At 49.5% G+C, this 19,401-nt stretch overlaps 1 protein-coding gene, 1 non-coding gene and 1 pseudogene across 2 annotated transcripts in view; all 3 read left to right on the plus strand.

The window, feature by feature from the left end:
• The window catches only part of ARMH1 (armadillo like helical domain containing 1), a 133,565-nt gene that overhangs the window by 1,637 nt on the left and 112,527 nt on the right, over window positions 1–19,401 (plus strand). Inside the window, exons 2-6 of the mRNA XM_083157473.1 lie at window positions 364–592; window positions 4,698–4,766; window positions 5,951–6,117; window positions 9,504–9,700; window positions 12,534–12,618. Of these exons, the coding sequence (XP_083013599.1) occupies window positions 387–592; window positions 4,698–4,766; window positions 5,951–6,117; window positions 9,504–9,700; window positions 12,534–12,618 (724 nt within the window). The 5' untranslated portion in view covers window positions 364–386. The remainder of the gene's footprint in view (window positions 1–363; window positions 593–4,697; window positions 4,767–5,950; window positions 6,118–9,503; window positions 9,701–12,533; window positions 12,619–19,401) is intronic.
• On the plus strand, window positions 3,160–3,296 carry LOC146029964 (U2 spliceosomal RNA; annotated as a pseudogene).
• Window positions 13,396–13,510, plus strand: LOC146030021 (U5 spliceosomal RNA). The gene has a single exon (XR_014455536.1). It is a non-coding gene; the product is annotated as a U5 spliceosomal RNA (small nuclear RNA).

The following is a 19,401-nucleotide window of genomic DNA, read 5'->3' on the forward strand; positions in this document are numbered from 1 at the left end:
TGTTTTTAGAAGCTTTTGTAAATCCCCCCCCTAAAGTTTCACACTCGCCGAGCCATTCGCTGGAGGAGGGGAGGGCAGGGGAGCGGAAGCAGGGGAAGACCCAGCATTTTATGGGCATCTGCATAACAGTGGGCATTGCCCTGCATAGAAAATCACCCAGGACCTGCTCACTGCAATGGAAAAGTCTGCGCTGGGAGCAGTGGCGTAACTACAGTAAGGCAGCCCCCAGTGCTGATTGGGGGAGTGAGTTTTTCCCAGGTGCAGGGACATGGAACATAGCTCCACGCCCGTCACCCGGGAAGCCCCGCCTCCAGGTTCTGATCGGCTTCTGTTATTATTTAATGTTTCTGATTTCTTCCACAGAGCCATAGGGACCCCTGATTACCATGTCCTCGGTCAAGGAGCAGGAAGCCATCAGCCGGCTCATGGCATTCTTTAAAGAGTGGGACAATGGGAACAGAGTCACTCGGAGCCGGATACTGAACAATTTTATTACTTATAACCAAGGAAAGATGGCTCCGGAGCTGGAGCAGGAATTCTCGCAGGGCGGCAGCCTGTTCTTGGCTCGGCTGACGACGTGGTTGAGGCTCTCGTATCCTTGGGCGTTAGATGAGGGTGTAGTGTGGTGTGGGGGATCTGCAGCTGGGAGCGACTGATCTCACCTCTGTTTCTGTATTGTCATTGATCAGTTTCCTCGTTATGGGTGTTATGCCCAGATGGATGTGTGATGCGAGCGTATTTAATAAAAGCCTCAACTATATAACACATCTATAATGTCGCATGTTGAGAGTATAATACCCCATTCACACCAGCCTTTTTTCCCGGGTTGGCTCCAGGAACAACCCAGGTGTAGTGCTGGTGCTAATGGGTCCCAGGCCAAAATCCCGGCAGCCATGCCCCGGCATTTCAACCCTGCTAGCTACCAGGGATCTTCCCAGGGTATGGTGCGGTGTGAATGCGTAACTGGGTGGTCCGTTCAAAGTATGGAGGAGGCAGCGCTCACCGTTCCAAGCGCTGCCTCTTCCCTGCCGCTCGACGATGCGCTGTCGCTCCGCAGACCATAAATGCCGGGGTTGCTCCTGGAATGGACCCCTTTCCTAATCCCAGGAGTGACCCCGGCATTTGCGGTATGGATGGGATATAGGTTGTGTCTGGGGTAATTAGGTGTATAGTTATTTCCTGAGGCAGAGTGGTGATGCGGCTTCTAGGTGTTACTATTGCATGAGTTTGAAGAAACTCAGGGAGCCCGAGGTGTGCTCCCACCACCACCAGTGCTGTGCCTAAACACGTGCAAAGGGGGCAGCCGTACGAACGTGTGGCCCTCTCCCAAAGGAGAAAGGCCCCATGGTTCCCCTAACCCCCCTCAACCATAAGGCCAAGGAAGGGAAAAAAGGGATCGGTGGGTCCTCTTCGCCGAAGCTTAGAGAGACCCGCTTTTCCTCCACCCCCGGAAGGGTTTCGGACGGTGGGTCCTCCGCAGCCCGTGCTTTGGAGAGACCCGACTTAGGCTTCCCTCCGCCTTGCGGCTCGGGGTTGCCCTCGAGGGGACCGGGACTCTCCCCAAAAGGTGAAGAGTCCCAGCCACGTTTGGGGAACGGAAGGCCCGTTAGGGACAGCCGCACTACCCAAATCAAAAAAACGTGACAAACTAACGAAAAACGTGAAGTGCTCAAAAGTGCAAATCAAAGAAATAAATAAAAGAGGCCCTAGCCAGAAGGCCGGGGTGGGGGTGTAAAAAATTGTCCTACCCCATCCAAAAGGACGAGGTAAGGACGTGTAGCCTAACCTAGAGGGAAGTGCGCAGTGTGTGTGCCATAAAGTGCATGGTGCTGGACACCAGTGCAGATCAGGCACCCCCGAGTTTCCCCGGGGGCACAGTGCAGCCTCGGGCTCCAGGCAGCCGACCCTTCAGCGTCCGACCAAGCTTTTCTCCGTCTCACCAGCAGGCATTTTCCAGCCCCTGGCATGGGAATGGGTACTCCACTGGGCCTTTCGAAAGACTCCCTTAGGGGCTGCACCCCCTCCGGAAGAGCAATCTACTCAGTCCCAGTGTTTCTCCGCTCCCAGGGTTAAGGTACTAAGCGTTCAGAATCCCAACACGGACATCCAGAATGAGGGAATCCTGACAGGGCACAAATAAGTATACTCCCCCTCCCCCTGTCCACCCCTAATACTAACCCTCCCTTCCAGCAGCCTGACCCTATACCCCCCCACCCCGTGTAACCTTATATTCTGCATCTCCACCACCTATAATGGTAACTGTACACGAAGGCTGTCAACACATTCTGATGTCGGCAAGTCATCAGCTTTAACGTGGTACTGCTTGCATTTTACAGTGTGTAGTGTATAAAACTAATTTGTGAGGTTGTTTTAATGCAGGCATGTCCAAACTGTGGCCCTCCAGCTGTTGTGAAAATACACATCCCAGCATGTCTTGCCATAGATTTCGTTTTCCCCTAATACAGCTGTTGTTGAACTACACATCCCAGCATGCCCTGTATCAGTTTTAGCATGGCCAAATAGTAAAACTGATGCAGGGCATGCTGGGATGTGTAGTTCAACAACAGCTGGAGTGTCAACGTTAGCCATCACTGTCCCATACCTCCCAACTTTTCATGCGAAGAAATAGGGACACTCACGCGGCGAAGCCGCGCGAGCGCCTGAAAAGGGGGCGTGGCGTATGCAAATGAGGGCGCGGCTTATGCTAATTAGCCGCGACCTCATTTTCATACGAGAATAGACGCTGTGCGCATGCGCACAGCGTCTATTCTACTACATTGGGGGGTCTCCCAACTGCCACCCCCCCGCAGCGGGACAATGCCTGCCGCGGGTGGGACGTCGGGACAGGACCCGAAAATCGGGACTGTCCCGACGGAATCGTGACAGTTGGGAGGTATGCTGTCCTAATAGCAAAACTGTGGCAAGGCATGATGGGACTTGTAGTTTCACTGCCTGTTTTAAGCGGTGACATTGCCGCTGGCACAACAAGCACACCACTGCGGCATAGCATCTTTCCTGATGGTCATTTGTTGTATGTCTCTGTGCATAGTCCCATATATAAAGATCACCTGCTTTCAGGACTTTGGGTCTAATTCAGGCCTGATCGCAGGGCAAAATCATGCTGCAATGCGCAGAGAGAGATAGAGTTGTGTGAGTTATTTTGTTTCTGTGCCTTTTGGCTAAGATCAAGTGTAGTATCTGTTCTTATCAGTTGGGTATGGACTGGCCTCTGGCAGAGAATAGAGAAAGGTGAGACTGAGTAGCTGCTCTGATGGGCGGAGGGTGTGGGACCCCTCTGTTTTTTCCCGGGAGTAGTGAAAAGTCTCACTGAGTATCTTCACCTCTGCCTTTGGTAGGAGGTGTTGTTTCCGTAAATCCACTGGTAAGAGGGGGGGAGAAACACTGGGCCTAGTAGTTTGACTCTCTTGACGGGGTTTGTAGCCCCCGAAGGATGAGTCAGCGAAAGGCTCAGTCTAGTATCCAATCCCAGGGAGCGGAGAAAGGTTGGGACTGAGTAGATGGCTCCTGTTCCAGAGGTTCGTAGCCTCTGATGGGGAGACCGCGAAAGGCCCAGCTTAGTACCTTAACCCTGGGAGCGGAGAAACACTGGGACTGAGTAGATTGCTCTTCCGGAGGGGGTGCAGCCCCTAAGGGAGTCTTTCGAAAGGCCCAGTGGAGTACCCATTCCCATGCCAGGGGCTGGAAAATGCCTGCTGGTGAGACGGAGAAAAGCTTGGTCGGACGCTGAAGGGTCGGCTGCCTGGAGCCCGAGGCTGCACTGTGCCCCCGGGGAAACTCGGGGGTGCCTGATCTGCACTGGTGTCCAGCACCATGCACTTTATGGCACACACACTGCGCACTTCCCTCTAGGTTAGGCTACACGTCCTTACCTCGTCCTTTTGGATGGGGTAGGACAATTTTTTACACCCCCACCCCGGCCTTCTGGCTAGGGCCTCTTTTATTTATTTCTTTGATTTGCACTTTTGAGCACTTCACGTTTTTTGTTAGTTTGTCACGTTTTTTTGATTTGGGTAGTGCGGCTGTCCCTAACGGGCCTTCCGTTCCCCAAACGTGGCTGGGACTCTTCACCTTTTGGGGAGAGTCCCGGTCCCCTCGAGGGCAACCCCGAGCCGCAAGGCGGAGGGAAGCCTAAGTCGGGTCTCTCCAAAGCACGGGCTGCGGAGGACCCACCGTCCGAAACCCTTCCGGGGGTGGAGGAAAAGCGGGTCTCTCTAAGCTTCGGCGAAGAGGACCCACCGATCCCTTTTTTCCCTTCCTTGGCCTTATGGTTGAGGGGGGTTAGGGGAACCATGGGGCCTTTCTCCTTTGGGAGAGGGCCACACGTTCGTACGGCTGCCCCCTTTGCACGTGTTTAGGCACAGCACTGGTGGTGGTGGGAGCACACCTCGGGCTCCCTGAGTTTCTTCAAACTCATTTTGTTTCTGTGCAGGGTAAATACTGGCTGCTTTTTTTTTTTGACACTGCGATTTTAGATGTTAGTTTTAACACACCTCATCCAAATTGAACTCTCTCTGCACGTTACATCTGCCCCCTGCAGCACAGCATGGTTTTGCCCAATTTGAAAACAAATTTGTCCTGCAATCAGGTCTGAATTAGGCCCTGTTCCCGCCAGCGGAGTTCAGACGCCGGCTGCGCAATTTGTCTCTTGGTTTGGAACTTCCTTAAGCTGCCTCCAGATATATGTTTGGTACATGTGTAAAGGAGATTCTTCAGGCCATATCCATATTTCTTGCAGCTGCCGGCAGGTATCCTCCCGCGGGGTCTTTATGTGTCTCCAATATTCTTCTTCTACAAGCTTAGTGTCCATATAGCTCCGTTTAGGAAGGATTTCACCTTCCCAGGTTAGGGACTTAGCACCAGCAGTGCTAGATTAAGGGGCCCATTTATCATGATCGCATTTACAATGCGATCTGGGCGGAATATTACCGCCCAGGATCGCATTGTAAAATGCAATCAGATCACTGGGATGTATCATCCCTGGCACTGCAGGGACAGGGCTCTGAAAGGAGTCTAGCTGGTGGGGTTCGCTTATGGACGCCGTGCGTTTCCTGGGAGAACCCATTAAAATGCTGGGTGTGCCCAGGAAAATGCTGGGGATCCCCTTGCGAATGGGGGCGGCCATCTGCCTTCCAGCTGACGTCACTGGATGTTGGCTGCCCGCCATGTTCTCGGAGCAGGTAGCCGCTAATCTAAGTCACCAGAGACTGACTTTAGGTGCTTATATATGCATCGATTTTCCCGGTGCGATGTGTGCGATGGGGTGCGCGCTCCCTTGGTATCTCATTGCACAGTACAAACAGTATGTGCTACATATACTTATTGTACTGTGATTTGATCGCATCTCATTGCACGCACAACGCATGCGATGTGATGCAATTCTATTTTAGCCCAAAACGTACCATGCAATCGGTCCGTGTATGGGCACTTTTAGATTAGTGAGCGCTAAAGCAGTCGGGTCATGCATGCGCACACACATATTTTTATAGGGGCCAATGGTATGTTGCTATGGACAACCAATCAGAATCTACTTCTTATTTATTTCGTACCTTCTAGAAGATAATAGATAGTATCTGATTGGTTGCCCATAGCAACATCCCATCTGAAGAACTCTCATCTTAGTAAATCCCCCCCCCATGTCTATATATGCTGATACTCTCATTTTTCCATAAGGGGCCATTTCTATACATCCTCTGACATTCATTTTCCTATAAGGAGAGGTTTCCATGCATCGTCACACTCATGTTTCCACAAGGGGGCAGCACAGTGCACTCTTCTTTCTATATGGGACAGTGGGCACGCATTATTCCATAGTGGTCAGCGGTTCAACTCCAGCACAGGCCACATCTGCTGAAACCTGCCGCCAACTACGTAGCTCTCTCATACCGTACAGGGCTATCCTGACAACCTGTCATGTGTTTTGCCTCTGCAGCAGCCGATATAAGGTGGAGTTTGTAGAGGTTGGGGGAATACTGACACTGCTGGAAATTTTGGGTATGAAACACTTGAATGAACAACAGAAGATGGAAGCTCTGAAGATCCTTCAGATTTTGTCTAAAGCTGGCCGCAAATATAAAGAGCTGGTCTGCGAGAGCTACGGTGAGTAGCGGGGGTCTGTCGGTTCCTATCTCTACATATACAGTACATCGCTATGTAGAACTTGTTCAGTTGTACACAACACAATTCTGATGGTGTTTGAAATCAGCAATGGTAGATGACCAATAGTAACTACATTTACCATCGATGGGGGGGAGAATCAGATTGTTTCCCACCATCGAAGATACAGAGATACTGATTTGTTTTTTTGCTTCTCCAAGGTATCGGGAAATGGAGCCTAGCTCTGCCCACACCACCTGCTAAGCCCCACCCCATTCTCTGATTGGCCCGCAGCTCATGCAGACTATAAAGCAGGGGTGACCAACAGTGGGTGTAACCATCAATGGTTATCATCAGGGATATGGTACCATTGATGGATAAACCACCGATGACCATCCCTAGTCTGGAGATCTGGTTGGTAGTGTTCTCATTGGTTTCTGTGGATTTAAATACTCAGGAAGGGGTTAATCCCTACTGGCTTCTGCCTCAGTGGTTTCTACCAGTGCTCCACCAGGAACTGGTTCTGTATACTAGTTATTCTGTTATGATCTTGACTTTGCTTATTGACTATGACAGAGGTTCCCAAACGCGGTCCTCAAGGCACCCCAACGGTCGAGGTTTTAGCTATATCCATGGCTCAGCACAGATGGTTAAATCAGACTGACTGAGTTACTAATTAAATCACCTGTGGCCAAGCATGGATATACTTAATACCTGGACCGTTGGGGTGCCTTGAGGACCGCGTTTGGGAACCTATGGACTATGATATTGTATTGAGTGCCCTGATATTTGGAATTGCTTAGTCTATTTCCCATATTTGATGAAGAATTGTATTTCTGGAATCTTGGGTCTGGTCACTAGACTATATTTACATTATTTACTCTGTTGATGTGATTTTTTATTTTTATTTTAGACAGGTAAGTAGTAGTAGTAGTTCGTTTGGTACTTATGTAATATCTGGGCTCCCATTTTTCTTATGAGACCGCGTCCCCTCGCGGGGCTCGCTGCGCTCGCCACGCTTCGGGCACGGTGGCTCGCTGCGCTCGCCACACTATATAAAATCAACTCCATGCGTAATTGGATAGTAGGGGTATGAAAAAATGGGTTGCATTTAACATGGGAGCCCAGATAATACATAAGTACCGTTCGTTTATTTATAAGGCGCCACAAAGTGTCCGCAGCGCCGTACATAGCAAACGAAGAACAAATTACAAGGTAACGTACAGGGTGTGTTGATAAAATACAGCATAAATAGGGGTATAGCTGGTAGAACTAAAATCAGCATCAGTTCAGATGTAGGTGTCGAAATTGTCGAGAAAATTGAAGATGAAGTAGAGGAAGGGAAGAACAGGACAGGAGCACAGGTGAGGTAAAGAGGTAGGGTGAGTACATGAGGAAGGAGGGCCCTGCTCATAAGAGTTAACATACTAAAAGGAGGTGGGTGGACGAATGAAAAACAATAGGATAAGCAGGAACGGATGGGAACAGATGGAGGGGTAGAGTAGGCAGGTAAGTACCAAATCTGTGCTCTTTTTCATGCGGTTCTAGATCAAGGCATTCCCTGCTGGATAGAGAATAGGTTTGGGTCGGTGCCTCATATAAAGAGCCTTGAGTGGTTGCGATTGTAGACTTAAGGTGCCCATACACTAGACTGATTGGGCCGACTTCACCCGATCCCGATGGATCGAGCCATGAAATCGACCCAAATCGGATGTTTGATGTCCCCCTCGGGTCTCGTGCGCATCGGACCAGAGCCGGAGGTCAGACTAGCTGCCTGTCCGACCTCCGACTCGACCCCCCTCCCTGCGGCGGGTAACGGGTTTGCATGCGATCCATCACATGTGAGAGGAAGTTCCTGGGCTGCTCATGGGGGTCGGATGGCCAAACACTGCTGTTATACAGCGCAATAGTGTATGGCCACCTGTAGCATGTAAAGGCCCCATACACAGATCGGGCCGGCGGATTGGATGAAAACTGGCCATATTGAATGTGTTTTGACACTCGATACGATATGCAGCCCTGTGCACACCGGATCCAGCGATCGTATGTTCTGCCGCCCAGAAGCGTTCCGGGAGGCTCAAGGGGAATTGGATGGGTATACACTGCTGCCGGACATTGCAGCAGTGTATGGTCACCTTAAGACATTGTTTAGTGGCAGCAGCATAGCCTACACACACACACACGTGGCATCATGTGTGTGGGGCCAATTCCAATATAGGCATACCTCCTAAATGTCCCTATTTTTGCATTACAATCTCACCACCCCGCCTGCAGGCCACAGTGTTCTGTGGACCGTTCATTGGAGAAGGGCACTGAGGCAAGCCAGCCAGCAGTTTACTGAGTGATGGGCATGACCCAGCATTATGAAAACAGGAGGCGTGACTCGCAGGTTTCCCATGAAGCCACACCCCCTGATGATGCTGGGCAGACTTGGACTATCATGTTTAGATACTGTGGCCATGCATGCTAGGCACTCCACCCCCACCCCCTTCCTTGAACTACACCCCATATTGCGGGTCACAGAGCCCTGCCTCTCACAAAATCAGTGGCACCCACTAAGGAATTATCACCTTCCCCCCACAATGCCAGACTCTGGTAAAGCATCATTTTAAAGATCTAATGCCAACCCAATTTAAATGCTTTAATTAGCATTATAACCACATCGGTATTATGCCTTCGATGTTACTCTGTCTATGTACTTATTGTCAACATTCTACGTACCCATCAACCTACCTAATCACTGGAAGCAGAAGCAGCTGCAATTCTACATAAACATGTAAAACTCCCCATTTGCACCCCCAATGCACAACACTCAGCTCTATAACACCAGACCAAGATTGTGGCGGGACCTAGGGATGGCAATAGTCTAACTGGCCATCTATAGTGGCATACTATACAAAGGATGACCATTGATGTTTTACGCTATCGATGGTCATCCATTTTCTTTGACTGATTGGTCTGTGGACCAGTCAGAACATGGGGGTGGGGCTTAACGGGTGCTGGGAACGCAGCTATTGGGGGAAAAAATTAAATATAATGATTTGTTTATGCTTGACATCGATGGAGGGAAACCATCTGTTTCTCCCCCATTTATGGCAAATCTACACATACATCGGCCATAAACCATTGATGATTTTGAATCATCGATGGTCGATGGCCATCAATAACTGGATCATATAGCCCACTAAGCACTCTCCCATTACAGTCTGTGGGCATCTGAAACCTGAAGCTGGACCACTAGGCAATATGTGGTGATTATGTGGTAACCGGATATGTACTAGGTTGGTGCTATATAAATACCTGCTATTTATAAACCTGTATTAACGATGTTTATGTTCCGCCTTCTGAGTGATTATAATTCCGTTCCCGGTATAATTGTCTCCGGACAGGTGTGCGAGCAGTGGCCGAGTGTCTTGCAGAATCTAAGTTGGAAGAGACACAAGAACAGGCCCAAGTGCTGCTGGAACTTTTGGCTAACGGGAATCCCAAATACCAAAGCCAGGTGTATAAGGGTCTGATCGCCCTCCTGGCCTGCACGTCCCCCAAGGCTCAGCACCTGGCTCTGCAAACGCTCCGCACTGTGCAGGTGAGTGGTGACAATACCGGTTCTCTAGGTCTATGGTTCTCTGGGTCTCTTCATTATCAGCACCCATGAGCCCATCAGATGGGTTCTGCCAGGGAATAATCCCCTTGCCCTGTATAGTCACAGGAATTTAGAAGCCACATCTCTCCCCCACAGGTGGGTGCACACTAATGCTGACCTCATGGTCATCCCTGGGGTTTCTGATGCCCTCAGAATTGGCTATGGTGAGGCAGAAGAGCACAGTCGCATAGAGGTGTTCACAAGGACCCCGCATAGACATCACTGACAACAGGATCATGGGAAGAGGAAGCTGCCGCTTGCAGAATCTACACTAAAGGCCTGATTCAGACCTGCTCGCTGGGCTGCCAGTGTTCAGAGCCCAGCGATCAAGTCAACGCTGCCCCACACGAGTGAAATGCCGCCCCTGTGCACAGCTGCCAATGCGTTCGTGCACACAGGGGAAATTCATTCGGAATCACTCACCATGGAATAGGTTCCCCCCCCCGTTCGCAAGTGCTGAGTAAGTCTGATGAGATCACTTAGGAAGGGAGAACTGATCGCTCCGTGGGGGTTATTCTGGTTAATTAGCTCGGATGCAAATTCGCATCCTTGCATGTGAACCAGATCCCGCCTTGCGATTGGTGGTACGCCGACCCACCATTTGCAAGGCGTGTTCCTTTGCACTGGCTGCGATTGGATGTGCCACTGGGACCCTCCCACATGTTTTGATGGTCGCCGACCATCGAAAGATGTGGAAGGTGCACGCATATGAAAGGTTGCTATGAGTAAACTTACATATGTGTGTATGATCGGGGGCAAGTGGGCGGGCAGCTGAAAAACACCCAGCGTGCATCCACTGTCTTTCCTGCTAAGAGAGAAAAAAAAACATTTGATGGTCGCCAGGGCGGCATCACAGGGACTCTGTAAGCTACAAGCTTTGCTGCTTACCAAGTCAACCAGAATGACCCCCTAGATGTGATGCGATCTAATACAGAAAGTTCAGCCTGCACATACTTTTGGTGTGAAAGGGTGCAGGTTGCACCCAGGAAAATTACCCAGCAGTCAAAATCCCGGGTCATTCACGGGTTGCATGTCTGACCCCCGAAGCCGATTTGGCCAATAATAATGGCCATATTTCGCAATTATAGAGCAATAGTCATTATCCAATTAGTGGCCATTTTTATCAGAGGGAAACGGACCCCCTAATGAAGTGAATATACATGGGATGGGGTAGAAGTCCCGCTCCCATGTGTTATCTCGGTTCCAGGTGGCTGTTTATCAAGGATTCTTCTCCGAACAGCGGTTATCAGGGGAAAAGATGCTGGTATTGGGGCTAATACGATAGTCCCTGCCGGTACTATCCCTGTTAGGATACCCCCCTATATGCTACTTTTCTATAGCTTGTAATACCCACGAAACAGACGATGTGCATACAGGAGATTGAAAAATAGCGATTATATTATGGAGTGTATGATTGAAACAAGACCTTTCAAATGACACCTGTCACCCAGGTCTGTGATTGGAAATTAGAATCATTTTGCAGCGCTGCTTGGCAACCCCCTGCCCCACACAGAACGCTCTGAGCTCACACTTCCCACTTCATTTACTATTTATTGCCACTAGTACTGGTGCTGATGACTTCATTGCACGCAGCAGTACATGGAGTAGACAGTGTAAAGCAGGGGAAGGGGTCACACAGGGCACAGTACCAGGTCTTGGCTTATGTTTCAGAATCCTTCATACATTGCTGTGCTGTAGAGGAAGCCAGATGAGATTCATTATGCATACATTCCTCTGTGCTTCATGTGTCTGCTATGAAGAGCAGGAGATGGACGGGGAATTTAGAGTGTAAGCTCCATTGTGACAGGCATTGATGTGGGTGACAATGTAATCAGGGTCATGTGATTTCAATAAAATAAAACTGATCATATGTTATACAGACTAATAATGATATGCTCTCTGTAACCTGACTGAATCTCTATGGTAAGTGGGATGGTGGCACTGGTCTGATATGCCCTCCTTGTTGCCTGCATTACTGTGAAGGTTGTTTTTATTCCACTTAGGCCTATCCTTATTGCCTGCATTGCTGAGTGCTGTTTCTGCTCAGTTAGGGTTATCCTTATTGCCTGCATTGCTGAGTGCTGTTTCTGCTCAGTTAGAGTTATCCTTATTGCCTGCATTGCTGAGTGCTGTTTCTGCTCAGTTAGAGTTATCCTTATTGCCTGCATTGCTGAGTGCTGTTTCTGCTCAGTTAGGGTTATCCTTATTGCCTGCATTGCTGAGTGCTGTTTCTGCTGTTAGGGTTATCCTTATTGCCTGCATTGCTGAGTGCTGTTTCTGCTCAGTTAGGGTTATCCTTATTGCCTGCATTGCTGAGTGCTGTTTCTGCTCAGTTAGGGTTATCCTTATTGCCTGCATTGCTGAGTGCTGTTTCTGCTCAGTTAGGGTTATCCTTATTGACTGCATTGCTGAGTGCTGTTTCTGCTGTTAGGGTTATCCTTATTGCCTGCATTGCTGAGTGCTGTTTCTGCTCAGTTAGGGTTATCCTTATTGCCTGCATTGCTGAGTGCTGTTTCTGCTCAGTTAGGGTTATCCTTATTGCCTGCATTGCTGAGTGCTGTTTCTGCTCAGTTAGGGTTATCCTTATTGCCTGCATTGCTGAGTGCTGTTTCTGCTCAGTTAGGGTTATCCTTATTGCCTGCATTGCTGAGTGCTGTTTCTGCTCAGTTAGGGTTATCCTTATTGCCTGCATTGCTGAGTGCTGTTTCAGCTCACTCAGGGGGCAATCCTTGTTGCTGAGCATATCCTGACCCCATGATCTTCTGATTACCTGCAGGGGTTTGTGCAGACGGCTCACCCTGCCATAGTGGAACCACTTCTGGGAGTGCTGCAGTCTATGCACCTGGAGGTGCAGTATGAAGGTAAGTGGGGCTCCCATAGTACATAGGTCTGAGTGTATGTCCTGCAGTCATGGCCTGTCCCTGTATGACTGTATACTTCCTGACCCACCTGATTGCACTGTGCACAGCAGGTAATTCCAGACACATAGATAAAATAACCCTCATTCTGGGACAGACAGGGGAGTAGTAGTATTACACAGCCTTATCCGGCTCTTTTATTAAACTTATTATACAAACTACTAACTCACTCACTAGCCCAAAACAAAGATGGCCGCCGAGCGCGCCTTCTGTCAATTTACACAGTGCTGTAGTATAGTCTAAACAAGTGCAGCAGGAGCCGAGCAGCTGCAGGTCTGGTCTAGTAGTAGGCGTGGCTGCTTCCTGCTTGCTCTATGGCCATCGCGCTCACTTCGTTCTGTGCTGCCTTGCCTGCTCTGTGTGAATGAAGGAGATGCTGGTACAATGAGTACAGGCGGTGCTATGTACTATGGTATGGTGCACACAGTTAATCCATCCTATCTGTTACAGTGTTTCAGCTTTGAAGTCGGAGTTTTTTTGTTTTCAGCGTGGCTCATTTGCATACCCATGATGCATTTGGTATACCTGTGCTCTTCTCATGCTGCTTTTATCTTATTTACTTTTTAAATAAGAGTAATGTGAACAAAAGAGGACATACAATATAATTATAACATAGACTGTGATGTAATTAATTTTGCTATTTCATACTAAGCATAGCGCTCCCCATGAGTGTGATAGAGTCCACTTCCGGCTGGGCTGGTGCTCCGGACAGCATTCAGTATACTCTGGTTTCTCTTCAGATCGAATAAATCTTTCGCCTTTTACTAAAGATTTCCGTGGAGAGGAACAACCATGAGTTTCATGTAATTTTTTGATGCCCGGCTAACGCTGGGCTTGTGCATTGGTAAATAACAGAATTATGAGTTTGAAATAGGGAATCGATGGTCATCTATTATATTTGAGTGATTGGCCTTTAGGTTAAAACACGTGGGCGGGGCTTCACGGGTGTCGGGGGCGGGGCTATGCTCCGTGTCCCGTCACTTTGCAAAAAAAACAAAAACTAGAAACATCGGGTTTGCTGTGCCATCGATGTAGGGAAACCATCTGGTTCTTCCTCATCGATGGCAAAAGTATTCAACATCGGCCACAAACCATCGATGATTTCGAATCATCGATGGCCATCCCTAGGCCATTGACGTTTGACACATACCAATTACCAACCCCCATCGATGGCTAGAAAACATTATATCGCCAACCATCGATAGTTCCCGCCATCGCTCAGCTGGGGATGGTCATTCATTGTATTTAATTGATTGGCCTGTGGGCCAATCAAAACATAGGGGGCAGGGCTTCGTGGGTGTCGAGGGCGGAGCTATGCTCCGTCTCTCAGGACTTTGGAAAATAAAAAATAAAAATACATTGTTTTGCTATTCCATCGATGGAGGGAAACCATCTGGTTCTCCCCCATCGATGGAATATGTATTCGACATCGGCCATGAACCATCGCTGATTTTGAATCATCGATGGCCATCCCTAACATAGTGAAACTGATCGATAGTGTAATACTAGTTAATGGGTGACCATCAATAGTTTTATATATTGATGGTCCTCTATTATGTTTGAGTGATTGGCCTGTGGGCCAATCAAAACACATGGGGCTTTGGGGGCGGAGCTATGATCCATGTCTGTGCACTTTAATCCAAAACAGTTTTAAACCATCAGTTTTGCTGTGCCATCAATGTAGAGAAACCATCTGGTTCTCCCCCCTCGATGGCAAAAGTATTCGACATTGGCCATAAACCATTGATGATTTGGAATCATCAGTGGTTGATGGCTTTCTCTACGCTCGGCCGTGCATGCGCAGAAGAATGGGATCAGCTGCCCTGCCGGGAGGTGCGCACGTGTGCAGTAGAGACTTCACCTAGATATTAATCTAGTTGCAGTTTCTTCTGTGCATGCGCGCACCTCCTGGATGGACCATAGTCGTACAGTACCGTGTAGCCCAGCCAGGATCAGCCGACCTCAGTGGCTGCCACTGCACTGGAAGCTGAAGCTTCCCAGAAAGTTGTGTCAAGTTATTCTACAATACACAGAGCAGTGTGTACAATTGGGGAAGGGGAAGTGCTTCTGCGGGGAGGGGGGGCAAACGAACGCGAACCAGGAATGGAATGGGACTGTGACTGGACACTGACCGACAGAGGAGGGCGTGGTTTGGTGCGGGGTCCACTGTAATGGGCATGTAGTTTATGAACAGCCAAGCCCAGCGACGCCAGCTGACGCTGCACACGCCTGGCCATATATCATTGCTGGCTGCCAACTGAGACCCAGACCGGTCCGACTCTAAGGAGAAAAAAAAAATCACCATCGGATGCTATGCATCGATGGCATAAAACTATTTGACTCTCACCTATCGATGCCCAAAACATTGAGCACTAGGTCCTAACTGTCGATGTTTTGGGAACTTTGATAGTCGAGGGCCATCCCTAATTATGATGTACTTATGGTTAATAGTGATTTTTTGGTGCAGTTGGCATCGATAGTAATAAACGATGTGATGGGTGACCATCGATAGTTTTACCTATCGATGGTTATCCATTTTCTTTGCCTCACTGTCCTGATGGCGATACTGCAACCAGCCATCGTTGTGATGGATGATCATCAATCGTTTTATCTGGTCATCTATTTTCTTTGACTGACAGAATGTGGGGTCGGGCTTCAGGGGTGTTGGGGCAAACCTATGCTCTGTGTCTTGCCACCTTGGTAAGAAATATATATATATTTTTATATATTCGGTTCTGGAAACCCTCTGGTTCTGCCCCATTGATGGCAAAAGTATTCTACATTGGCCTTAAATTGCCATTGCCACCGATGGTTGCCATTGATGGCAATAGCGCTGCTGGCTATCGATGGTGGCATACTATGCAATAGGGATGGCCATCGGTGCCATCACCCTTGATGGTTGCCATCGATGGCTGCATAATATCTAATGGATGACCATCAATGTTTTTTACTATCGATGGTCATCTATTTTCTTTATCTCACTGGCCCATGGGCCAAAAAATATTTCCGAATTGCCTGTGCCCCAAGAGAATAGATAACGCTAGTTATTCACCACAAGCTAGGCTTTTGTGACCTGGACAGAGATATTTTGAAATGTTATAATTTGCCAGCGCAATTCTGATACATCAGTGCATTAGCAACATGGAGGGCTGTAGAGCTGTCCAACTCTGCAAGCGGGAGCCCAATAACTCTTACTGTACCTCCAAATGTTGGTTTGTATTGCGGGGTGTATGTGGGAAAACGGATTCAGTACAAAAACCCACGCCAGAATCCCGACCGCTGAAATGCCGACCGCCGAAATACCGACAAGGGGGGGCCGTAGATCCCCCCCCCCCTGCGAGCTCGCTGCGCTCGCCACGCAGCGGGCCCAGTGCCTCGCTAGGCTCGGCACACTATTTTATTCTCCCTCTATGGGTCTCGTTGAGGGACATGGACACCCATAGAGGGACAAAGTGCCGGCATTGCGGCGGTCGGGATTCCGGCATCGGTATTTCGACCGCAGGGGTTTTGACTCCATCCGGTGAAAACTTACCTGGGATTACCTGGGTGTATATCACAGCTGCCACCAGGACAGAGCAATCAGCTGTATTCCCTGCCGCAGGCAACTGGGACAAACGTACGCCACTGATGGGGTGGGTTTGTGATTATTAAATACTAGTAAGCCCTCTAGAAGCAAATGCTTTGAAAGCTAGTAAGGCAGCTATTTGTACATAATTGCCTCTGTGAGAGAGAGAAAGAGATGTAGTTTCACTTGCTGCCAACAGATGACAGTGTTTCAGTGACATGCAGACACTAGACATATAGGGTGAGATTTAATAGGATGAGAGATTCAGAAAGTGAGAGATTTGGGAAGAAATCTCCGTTTTTTTTAAAGTGGCAATCATTTACACTGCAAAACCAGTTTAATTTTGCTCTCCCCTGTGCTGAAGGACAGCGTAGGTGTGGTCAGCAGAGCCCGACCTAGGGATGGCCATCGACCATCGATGATTCGAAATCATCGATGGTTCATGGTCGATGTCGAATACTTTTGCCATCGATGGGGGAGTACCAGATGGTTTCCCTCCATCGATGGAATAGCAAAACGATGTTTTGCTTTTTTTTTTTTTCCAAAGTCCTGGGACATGGATCATAGCTCCGCCCCCGACACCCGCGAAGCCCCGGCCCCCCCGTGTTTTGATTGGCCCACAGGCCAATCAATCAAACACAATGTATGACCATCAATATGTAAAAATATCGATGGTCATCCATTGCATAGTTAAGCACTATCGATGGCCAGTTGCCGAATTGCCATCGATGGCAACCATTGATGGCAATGGCAACGATGGCCATCCCTAGCCCGACCCCCTTTCCCCTGCTGCTGGAGGTCAGCTTCGGTGCGGGCAGCAAAGCCGAACCTCCCCCTCTCCCCTGCTGTAATTAGTAGTAGTAGTAGTACACAGGCATATCCATTATCTGCCTGACACAGGGCAGCAAGGAGTCCAAGTGACCCTGTCTGCGTGTCATCCTGCTTTATCCAGGACCAACACTGCCCCAGTTTATGTACCAGTGTCACATTGGGGGAGTGCTGGGCTGGCACTTCTCACACCAAGTACTACCCAGTGTGCTAGGTGTCAGACTGCATTGTCTCAGTGTCTTTGTACCCAGTGTGCTAGGTAGGGATGGCCAATAGTGCAGACACCATCGATGATTGCCATCGATGGTGATTCTGCACCCAGCCATCGATAGTAAACAATTTGATGGATAACCATTGATAGTTTAGCTGTCGATGGTCATCCATTATATGTGACTGAATGGCCTGTGGGCCAATCAGAAGTCTGTGGTGGGACTTCTGGGTGTTGGGGGCGGAGCTATGCACCGTGTCCCGACACCTTGGGGGGGAAAAAAACAGAAATCGGTACTTGTTTAGTTTCACGGCGGTAGCTCTGCGCTACGCTGAGAGCGTATCTTAGGCTACGTTGTCAGCGTAGCAGGAGCCACCGTGAAAGTACACTGGGAGCAGGGTGGTGGGTGGCAGAGGGAGCAGGGTGGGTTTTATACTTACCGATCCCCGTGGGCGATGAGCGGCAGCTTTCAGTCCCCCTCCTCCGGCGCCAGCAAAGTACGTAATTCAGCGCATTGCCCCTGGGGGAGCATCACATGGTTTCCCTGCTCCCCCATGCTGGCAGTGCCGGAGGAGGGGGACTGAACGATGGCACCGGGGAGTGACTGTCAGAGGAGGGGGACCCATCGGTGGATCGCGGGGACACAGTGGACGGGCCGGAGGAGAATAAGTATAACGCACAACACACACACATTTCCCCCACTATCCACGTCATATCGCCACTATCCACATCATCCCCCCAAGTATCCACGTCGGCGTGGACTCGAGTATCCACGTTGGGCACGGCGGCTCGCTGTGCTCGCCACACTTTATAAAATCAACTCCACGCCGACATGGATACTGGGGGTATGACGTGGATAGTGGGGATATTAACCATTGTTTAGTATCAGGGCTACAGAAGCAGTTACGTAGTTCACGTAGGCAGCATAGTGCTGTATTGGTATTCTCAATACATCACTACGTAAACTACGTAACTGCCACTGTGAAACTAAACAAGTACTCAGAAATCATTGGTTCTCCTTTGCGATCAATGTAGGGAAACCATCTGGTTCTCCCACATCAATGGCAAAAGTATTCAACATCGGCCATAAACCATCGATGATTTCAAATCATCGATGGTCGATGGCCATCCCTAGTGCTAGGTGCCAACCTACATTGTCTCAGTGACACATCCAAATTTGCGTCAGATAAATCACATGTGATTTATCTGATGCAAATTGGATGTAAAAAATGGCACATCAAGTGTCAAATTGTATGAAGCCTCCTGGGAAGCTGCCGGGAAATTCAAGGGAAATCAGATGCAATTTTACAGGTCAGATAAATCTCATAGTGTATGGGGGCAGTGGCGTAACTATAGAGGGTGCAGGGGATGCAGCTGCTATGGGGCCGGCCGCTGGGGGGGCCCGAGGTTCCAGCAGGCAATCCCCTGCACCCTTTTGAATTATTATTTACTTCATTAGTAGTTTGCGCGCAAGTCCCTGCAGCGCCGGGTTTTCCTTCGTTGCAGAACAGAAGGAGGCAGGGTCCAGGACGACAAGGCACAGTAAGCCCAGCTGCATAGACCACCACACGTAGAGGGCGCTGCAGCTGCCTTCTCTGTTTCCCAGGACCCAACGTTGCGGAGCCATCGATGTATACTCTGGCTGGCCGGCGCCAGGAGAAGCCTGCAGCCAACTGTATCGTGCCCCCGCTGCTTGTCCTCCATTGTCAGCCACCACCAGCACCAGGTAATGCAATTGCACGGCTGCGGGGGAAGGGGGGCGGGTTTGCACAGCGGTGCGTGGCCGCATAATTTAAAGTATATAGGGGAAGAGAGTGAATGAGGGATGCAGAGAGCTCAGATTCAGCGGGTGATCGCTCACCGGCTCACTGCAATTGCCTGCCTGTAGTGAGGATTTAAAAGCCTCCTCCTGGTGAAAGTGGAATGGGGGAGATGAATGCTGACCCCCAAACACCCAAAATATATGTGTGTGGGTTTATGGCTCTTTCTGGGGGTTACAGGCAAAGCAGGATCCCTCCCAACCCATGCTTAGCAGGGGGGGGTCCTGGGCACTGGATCTAAAGGTGCCACTTCCCCCTCCTGCATGTCACATGTTTTGCCCTCATCTGCATGTTCCTGTCGATCC

This window comes from Crinia signifera, chromosome 8 (assembly GCF_055691185.1).
Source record: "Crinia signifera chromosome 8, ASM5569118v1, whole genome shotgun sequence".
Taxonomy (NCBI): Eukaryota; Metazoa; Chordata; class Amphibia; order Anura; family Myobatrachidae; genus Crinia; species Crinia signifera.